Source organism: Syngnathus leptorhynchus, chromosome 1 (genome assembly GCF_054491065.1).
Source record: "Syngnathus leptorhynchus isolate UIUO chromosome 1, UIUO_Slep, whole genome shotgun sequence".
NCBI classification, from domain to species: domain Eukaryota; kingdom Metazoa; phylum Chordata; class Actinopteri; order Syngnathiformes; family Syngnathidae; genus Syngnathus; species Syngnathus leptorhynchus.
In genome coordinates, this window is record NC_141195.1 from 8,522,232 (window position 1) to 8,530,762 (window position 8,531).

An 8,531-nucleotide genomic window follows, 5' to 3' on the forward strand; every position below is an offset into this window, starting at 1 on the left:
TTAGCATCTCCAAAGACTGGAAGTATTTAAGACATATATATATATATATATGTATACAATAGAGCCCCTCCCCAAAAATGTGTCTGGCCGTAAGATGAGTTCACAGAGAGTTCACACGCAGGATATAGCGGCTCCACACAACATTATGCAGCCAAGGAAAGCATGACTTATTTCTTTAACAACGAGAGGATGAGGATCATTGAAAGGAGACAAGTTACACGAATTGTTGATGACAGATAGATAGATAGATAGATAGATAGATAGATAGATAGATAGATAGATAGATAGATAGATAGATAGATAGATAGATAGATAGATAGATAGATAGAGAGAGAGAGAGAGAGAGAGAGAGAGAGAGAGAGAGAGAGAGAGAGAGAGAGAGAGAGAGAGAGAGAGAGAGAGAGAGAGAGATAGATAGCGCAACTTGAAGTTGGCTGGTGCACCTTGCCTCTCTCCCAAGATCAGCTGGGATAGACTCCAGCTCATTCGCGGACCACGATCTTAAGTGCAGCGCAGAATATGGATGTTGCGCAGGTGTACCCAATAAAATGCCCTGTTCCTATCATACATAAAAAAAACTTGTTACAGTGCATCAAAAATCAGTTTAACTAAATACAGCGCATGTGTCGTATGGATAAGAGGGTCCTGTATGAAAACAAGCCCAAAAAGTTTGTTGAGCGGGAGGGAGGACTGGTGGGAGGAGGCGCCTAGGTGAGGCGGTGACCATGGCAACAAAGGCAAAACAAGCCTAACAACGTTCCTAATAAAAAGAAGACAACCGGAGTGAATGAGACGTATTCTTACCCGCAGCCCTTCGAGGCGCCTGCTGCTTCCTGCGTGGCATGGTGCCGCGGGGTGGCCGTTCGCGCGCGCGTGCCCAGGTGCAACCACAATGCGGGGCCACTCTCGTGCGCGCGCATAGAGAGCGCACACGCGCCTGGAGTGCGTGGTTTCGCTTTTTTGTTTTTTGTTTTCTTTACGTCGTTCGTGGCTTGCAAGCTGGCTGCCGGAGAGAATCCAGTTTGCTTTGTGTTGCAAAGCAGATCAAAAATAAAACGCAAATCAATCAATCTATATTTTCTAAAAAAAAAAAAATCAGAGCTTCTTCCGTCTTCTACGCGGGACGGAGCGCCCCCCTCCTCGTGTCCATCTGATCGCTGGTCCCCGCGTATGCGCGCGCGTCCACTTCCACCTCCGTCGACTCTTAACGCGTGGTGGAGCTCAAGAAAAAAAAATGTAGAAAAACAACAAAAAAAAGGGCTTTTGGCACCGCTAGCGTGGACTGCTGAGTGCCGGGGATACGGGCAGAGCAGAGAGGCGATGTCAGCGCGCAGAGATCCACGCGAGAAACTGAACATTGAAAACTCCTCCCTCCCTCCCTGTTTCCCTCCTTCCACCGGGCCGGACCTGACGACGACGACGATGATGGCAGCGAGACATTTGTGAGAACAGATAAGCAGCAGTTTATTAAAGGAACAGAGGCTGCGTGGCGCTTGCTGGCATGCACGTCTTTACAGGGAGATATATATATATATATTTGCACAAAGGTTATTTGTGTTTACCTCACCACCAAAGAAGGGATGCTAAACTTTGTCTTTTTTTTAAATTTTTTAGCATTTTATATATATTTTATATATAATGCAAATATCTCAATATTGCCTAATGTAGACAGTTGCAGCCCCTCCGCGACTTCTCATCCTTGAAAATGTGCTATATTATTAGAACAAGGTGCTGTGCCTGCAGGATTTGGGGAAGTATGCATGTGACGACGCTTGAGCAATGGTGATTGATTAGTATGATATTATTTAGTAACATCAATCGATGGCCATTGCTGAAGGCGTGTAATTGAAGCCAGCTAACATTACTTCTGTCATCTTAAATGTTACATCTACTTTCCCGACTGTCATAGTTTCCCGCTCACTCTGTCCTGCAGTTTCAAAAGCCTGCATGGTCAGTGGCACCTCATCTGCCTGCCCGCTGTTACTTCAGCCGCTCGCTGAAGGTACCAGACTGTTGCTCTCACAGCAATGGAGGCTACATAAAGGATAATTACGATTTTTTTAATTTTATTTTGCAGCATCTCAACGAAGACTCCTCAAGTTGCTGCTCCTTCTTTTGGAATGAATGTAAGAAGCCATCTTGTTCTCTAATAGAGTCACTTTTAGATCAGTTTTGACTTGAAACTATTCTTATTTGGAAGACAAATCAAATGGAGTCGTGTTTCAGTATCCTCAGTTCAAATTGGCGTGCTTTTACTCAAAGTTTGAATTTCATGTGTGGGAACATTTGGAAAGTGTCTCTCTCTGTCTCCCCTCAAAATCTGCTCATGACTTCATCCAGTCTGAAGCCGAGGTGATGGATGACTTCATTCAAGCGAGACAACAGTCCTCAGAGATCTAGGCTCGGCCCACATTACAAATGGCTTCCTGATAATATTCCATCAGCCTATTTTGTGTCTGTCACTCACTCACGCCGCAGCCGATACCGGAGACCTCCGCTGAACTCCGCCTGAACCCCCGCGATCAATCACGCCTCAGATCATGCCTGAGTCGTACCTGCCTGACAGCTGCGAGCACCTTGTGTTTACGCAACAACCGCCGTCCCCCACCCCAACACAGACAATACACACACACACCTTATCACTCCCAACATTTAGTGCTGGTGCCCACATCTCGACATGTTCCATGAAATTCAGAGTGTTTGCAGCAGTGCAGATGGTGACAGTAGATTGATGTCCTGCTTGGATGCATGATCACAACAAATAACTATTAGGATTCACCAAATGGAAGTTAGCGTGAAAGGAGATTTCTAGTTCCGCTTCCATCCTGGCTTCGAGGCAACCTGGTTGATCTTGCCAGGAGATATGTATATATATGTATATATATATATATACATATATAGAGACATAGAGATATTTAGATATAGATATATGTATGTATGTATGTGTATATATGAAGGGGATAAAAGTAGGGGGAAAACATCAATTTCTGAGTGATGTTGGGGGGGGGTTCCAATGATCTCCGTCATCTGTTACATTCAGCCCCGAGGACAGAACACGTCGTGTAGCACAAAGCTGCTTTTACTGCTTTCAACAGCAGCGACTGTCACGTCAACTCAATCCACTTTGCTTGCACTCAAATGTGATGTGGCTTTTTTTTTGTACGAATATGGTCATCTCTGACCCCCTTTGCTTGCTGAATGCATTCCAGAAAAGAAGCCACAAGCAAAAAAGTGTCATGGGTGTTTTTTTACATGATCATCCATTGTAGCCTATGTACACGGACGGGTCTTATCTCATTTCATTTTGATGTGCTTGTCAATCATGCAGCATGTTTTTGTACATCTTCAGAGTTTGACATAGATCTTTGTTTTCAGCATTTTGTTTTCTCTCCCTGAGCGTAACCGGTGAAAATCAAGCAAGCGTTTTGGATGATGTTTCACTTTGAAAGGGATTAAACTCTCAATTTCAATTAGAGACTGCCTGTCATACATGAATTTCTAACATTGGATTAAACAGTCTGTGATTTTCCCAGATGTCGTCCTTGAAAGAATACTAGAGGATTAAGATTCATTCATTTAATACTTTCGTCTCGTTCCAAGGTGAAAATAGGAGTGAGGATGAGGTTCCCCCAACATTTTTAATACCCATGTAAAACTCATCAGGTAGTCGAGGCATTAAACATATCAAAAGATTCTTGAAAACAGGACTGCAAAGAGGTTTTATGTAGTGCAAAATTGTCCTACTTAAAAAACATTCAAATGATTTCACAAGGAACATACTTTTGTCTAAATACCTCAAGGATCAATAATTTTAGCACACTTCCCACACCACTGCAAAAACAAATTTGAAATGAATTTCCAGTGAAACAAATCCAGTCATAGCAAAAAAAAGGTCAGGGAGATTGAAGCTAGGACAGGATGTCCCGCTGACCTACACGTAACCTTTCTCATAACATCTGCATTTAAGCGAGTGAAGCCGTCAGCCATTGTGAAGCGTGTATTGTTGATCTATTGTTGGCCATGAAGCCAATAATAATAATAGAAGAAAAAAAAAAAACATGCGAGCGATCGCACTAACGTTGCTGCTTGACCTATTTCCTCTCGTGTAATGTATCGTTAAAGCAGCCTTGTGAAAACGCTTAATTATTCATGCTTGATTTCAGAATGAAGAGCTTTGAGAACATGGCTCCACGGGAGGATTGACACACGCAACACACGCACATATGCACACACGCGCACACACACAAGATAACACACGAACAAGCACACTTACACACACAGTTTTGTGCATAGCGCATTAAAGCACGAGTGAAGATAAATGCCCTGTCAGCGCCTTTAATGATTTATTTCAAACGTTCCACTGGATCCAATAAGGTTGCAAATCCATGGCAGCTAATTGTTTGTACAGAAACGAAATTGGAGGGCCTTTTGTTTTGTTTTATTGAGCACTGAAGTGAGCAGAGAACATGCTCACCGCAGAGGGGTATCTACTGTCTTAAACAAAGAGAAACAAACATTCTCAATCAATGCGTTTCTCATGACGACAATGGGCAACTTCCTGTGTGTGGAGAAACGCTCTTTACTTCCTGTTTAAAGGTTGTGCAGTTTACTCAGTAACTCAGGAGATAAAAAGAAACGTGCATCTCTTGAACACATAGGTTAGGGCGGTCCTTCTCCCTCAGGGAACATGCTTTTTTTTTCTTAGCTGGACGATACTAAAGTGTAATTGCACATCCACTACAGTAGGTGGCAGCAGCGCTTTCATGAACAGATTATGTACAGGGAGTGGAATATGAACGTTTTTTTAGATAGTTATTGAGCAGAAGGCCAAAAGCACATATCTGCTTCACATTGGAGAGGTTCTTCTCATACTCCGGACAAATTTGACCCTCATTCAGATCCTCAGCTTGCGCTGGCCCGTTTTTGCCGACCTAGGGTCGAGGGAACAGTGCGTGTGGGATTCGAGCGATCCAAGGATGCTGTTATGGCAGCAGCCTGTCAGTTGTCGCTCCGCATTGTATTTAGTGCGCCCGGACAGTGCGTCCACGTTGGGTTTGTCAGCGTCTATTCCGACCCGACCTGTCTGTTTGAGCACATGGCAGCGCATGCTGATGGACGTTTCCAGCGCTCCTTCCCGGTGTCCATCACTCGGCTCGGGACGTTTGCCTGACGCGTCTTCCTTTGAGCTCCTGAAATCTGTTGACAGCTGCAGAGGGTGGTCTGCACTTGTGTCAGCCTCCATTACGCCAGACGGGACGGGATCCTGACGGGAGGGATGCGGGTTGCCTGCTGTGCATAAATGCTCAATTGCGGTCGATCGATCGCTTCCTAATAGGTTTTGAAAATTGACAACAATGCGAGAAGAAGGATGAGTAAAAGCACCACTGAGGGTTTTTCTTTTTGGGTAGTATTTTGAAAATACAGCCCCAGAGGGCTTAGTGAAGGTGGGGCTCCGGGGCATGGCTTATTTATTTATTTATTTATTTATTTATTTATTTATTTATTTATTTATTTGCCGTCAGGCCGGTTTAGAGTCACTCACAAGAATTTTCACGTTTGTTGCTTTGCAGCCACTTCATCTCATGTTTATTCTCTTAATTTGCTGCTAGCCTCTGAAGAGAAAGACGCACTATTTAATTAGCGCTCCCTCTGTTCTGTTTTATGTAGCGAAAGGGTGTTTGTGTTTTTTTTCTTTCCAGTGGCAATGGAGGCCCCCCCCCTACCCTCAAGCTGCCCCCTCCGCTCCTCCTGAAGAGGACAAGTTCAGCTTTTAATAAACACGTAATAAGAAAGAAAACAGCTGGTAGCGTCTTCGCAGATGGCGTCGTTCTTGGCATCTCTGAGGAAGGGACCTCACTCATGCAGATGGCTCATTATTCCAACATTTGGTGATGCATATTGCACACAATTTTATTCCAATGCTTAACAACCAGGATAAGCCGTACAGGTGTTACTAAGGCGTCTTCAAAGAGTTCAGACCTCTTCAATTTTCTTCACATTTGGGATGCGCCAGCCTTATGCTGCCATCGGTATGGTTTTTCCTCCGGAACTTTCACCGTATCCACACAGGATATTTGGAAAAGTGAGCATTCAAGCCACCATGCCAAATCTATTTGGACGGCGGACCCTCTAAAGAACTTCTAAAGAACTCTAAAGATGATCTCGGGTCAGTGAACATCATAGGATTCGTGCTTTTACTTTATTTTGTTGATTTTTTTTTCTTTTAGTAAAATGTAATGCAAAAAGTGCAGCCTTCAAGGAAGTTAGGAGCTTGTATTCCATTCTTAGTTTTTGTTGTTGTTGTTTCATTTTTGTCAGAACATGCCGCAATATGTTGAATATAATCTATCACTGACCTATGCTAAGGCTAGAGGAGGAAAAATGCAGCTAGGCCCAAAATATGAAAGAATCCAATGACAGAGGATTCCCTGTAATGTATCATATGTTGGATACCAAACTACTTTCATATTTATTGGCAGTGTTGTTCTTTTTACACTTGAATGACTGTTGATATGTGAGACAAGACGATTATTTTTTTATTTCTATTACTTCCATTTTTTTTAATTCACTAGCATCTCAAAACGGATAATGTCCATTCGCTACTGTTTCAATACATTTATTATAATTGAATTTTATTTTTGTTAGTGATGCACTGAACTGTTTTACTCTTGATTTAAGTGTTAAGTATGCAACTTGAGCAAAACCAAGTGTGAAAAACATATCAAGAGCCCCCAGCACCCGTCAACTTTGAGACTTATGATATGCACATGTGAGAGTTTTATTTATATTTATCAAGAAAAATAGCACTGTGGGATCAGGGGGGGGAAAAAACCCCCACTGTGAATGAAACAAGGGAAAAAGGGTTCATTCCCACGAGAGAAATGTGCTCTTTGTTGAGTCTTTTTTAGGTTGACTGTTTTAAATTACAGATGCGCTCTAATTGGCTACGGTCAAATAAAACCCACCTAATGAGGCATCGCAGTCATTTGCTTCTTTCCTTTCAAGTCGTTTCCCTTTGGATCTCAGAGCAAAGACTTTGCTCCTGCGCTAGCTACTTTTTTTCTGAGACTTCTGGAGTTTTCTTTGTCTAGTATTTATTTTGCCACAAATAAACCTGCAAATATTGTTGATGTTTTGTTTTGAAAAGTTTGGGCAAAGGTATAGCAATTGCCATATAACAGCAATTATTGTGCACACGCAATATCAACTAAAAATAAAATTACAAAGACTCTGTCTGTATGTCTGCCTGTCTCTCTCTCTCTCTCTCTCTCTTTCTCTCTTTCTCTCTTTCTCTTTCTCTCTCTCTCTCTCTCTCTCTCTCTCTCTCTCTCTCTCTCTCTCTCTCTCTCTCTCTCTCTCTCTCGCTCTGTCTGTCTGTCTGTCTGTCCGCCTTCTATTTTTCAACCAGCTTCAGAATAACAACAAAGAAGGCAACTTCACAATGTAATTGAGCTAAATCTATTCAGAACATTACCGAAAGATCTCCTGCCAGTCAACAAACACAAATCGCTATTTCAGTTCTTTCCGAAACACACCGCCCCATTTCCTTTCTTTTGTTTTACATTGTTGGTTATTCATTCTCTAACTGCCCTTGCCCCATAGTTTTATTGTCCCCCAATCTGTATTTCAATGTTTCATCGAAAAAAACCAAATAATTGTATTTCCTCAAACCGATGCCTCCACTCAATTAATCCCCAGCGGTATGAAGTGATTGAAGTCTCCTCAAGAGGGTTTAACATAGTTTCGAGGTGTAATCATTGGGCAATGTTGGATGCGTCCATTTTTATGTTCCAGGGAGCTACACGCATTCATATCCGTTCCACCTTGGTGGGATTTACATTGCATGGTTCAAGTGACACAATTCAGATGTTTTGCTCTGAAGTAGCACTTCACACAAATTAATTGCAGACAGCGGCGTAACGCCTAGGTTACCCTCATTCAATTGAAATTAATAAGTAGGGCGGAGGGCTGTTGCAATAATTGTCTCATGAACGTAATTCACGTGCATTCTGTTGACACGTGCCATTTACTTACAATAAAATGATCTTAGTGTAGATGTGTGTTTGTGGGAGTGCCCGTGCGTATCCGTACAAAGTAGTTACTCTAAAGATTATGTGATATATTAACTTGAATAAGAGATTTGAAAAAAAATAAGATATGGATACATCCAATATACCTCATACTACAAGTAGAGTCCATTACCTTATATAACTTGACCAAGTCACTCTCTGCATTGCTTTTTTGATTTCAAGCTGTGTTTGCATACTCCCTTTAATGGGATGTTTAAGTGTGGCGCTAATCTCAAGTGTGCGTTAATGTGTGTGTGCGTTGAGTGGTAGTGCGTGCATGTCCCAAATCATCCGAGGAATTTTCTTTCAGTCATCCTCCCCCTTGACACTCGCTGTATGGCCGAGCTGTCCTGTCCAATTTAGAACAGCACCCAATGTGACCTTTATCCAGGCGATGACTGTAATGGATTTGAGCACGTGTCAGTCTCCCCGCTCGTGTCATATGTTTTGTCGTGCATGTTT

The 8,531-nt window shown here is 42.6% G+C and overlaps 1 protein-coding gene and 1 long non-coding RNA gene across 3 annotated transcripts in view; one reads left to right on the top strand and one right to left on the bottom strand.

Annotated features, from left to right (window-relative positions):
* tshz2 (teashirt zinc finger homeobox 2) overlaps positions 1-1,354 on the bottom strand; it is a 38,356-nt gene extending 37,002 nt beyond the window's left edge. The window contains exon 1 of one of the 2 annotated variants that reach the window (XM_085908042.1): positions 805-1,354. In XM_085908042.1, the coding sequence (XP_085764168.1) occupies positions 805-844 (40 nt within the window). In that variant the 5' untranslated portion in view covers positions 845-1,354. Of the gene's footprint in view, positions 1-443 lie in introns of both variants that reach the window. The other variant, XM_085908033.1, reaches the window with a different exon arrangement.
* Positions 1,057-2,911, top strand: LOC147061787 (uncharacterized). The gene is made up of 4 exons (XR_015065709.1): positions 1,057-1,442; positions 1,934-2,002; positions 2,078-2,126; positions 2,341-2,911. It is a non-coding gene; the product is annotated as an uncharacterized LOC147061787 (long non-coding RNA).
* The last annotated feature ends 5,620 nt before the right edge of the window (positions 2,912-8,531 follow it).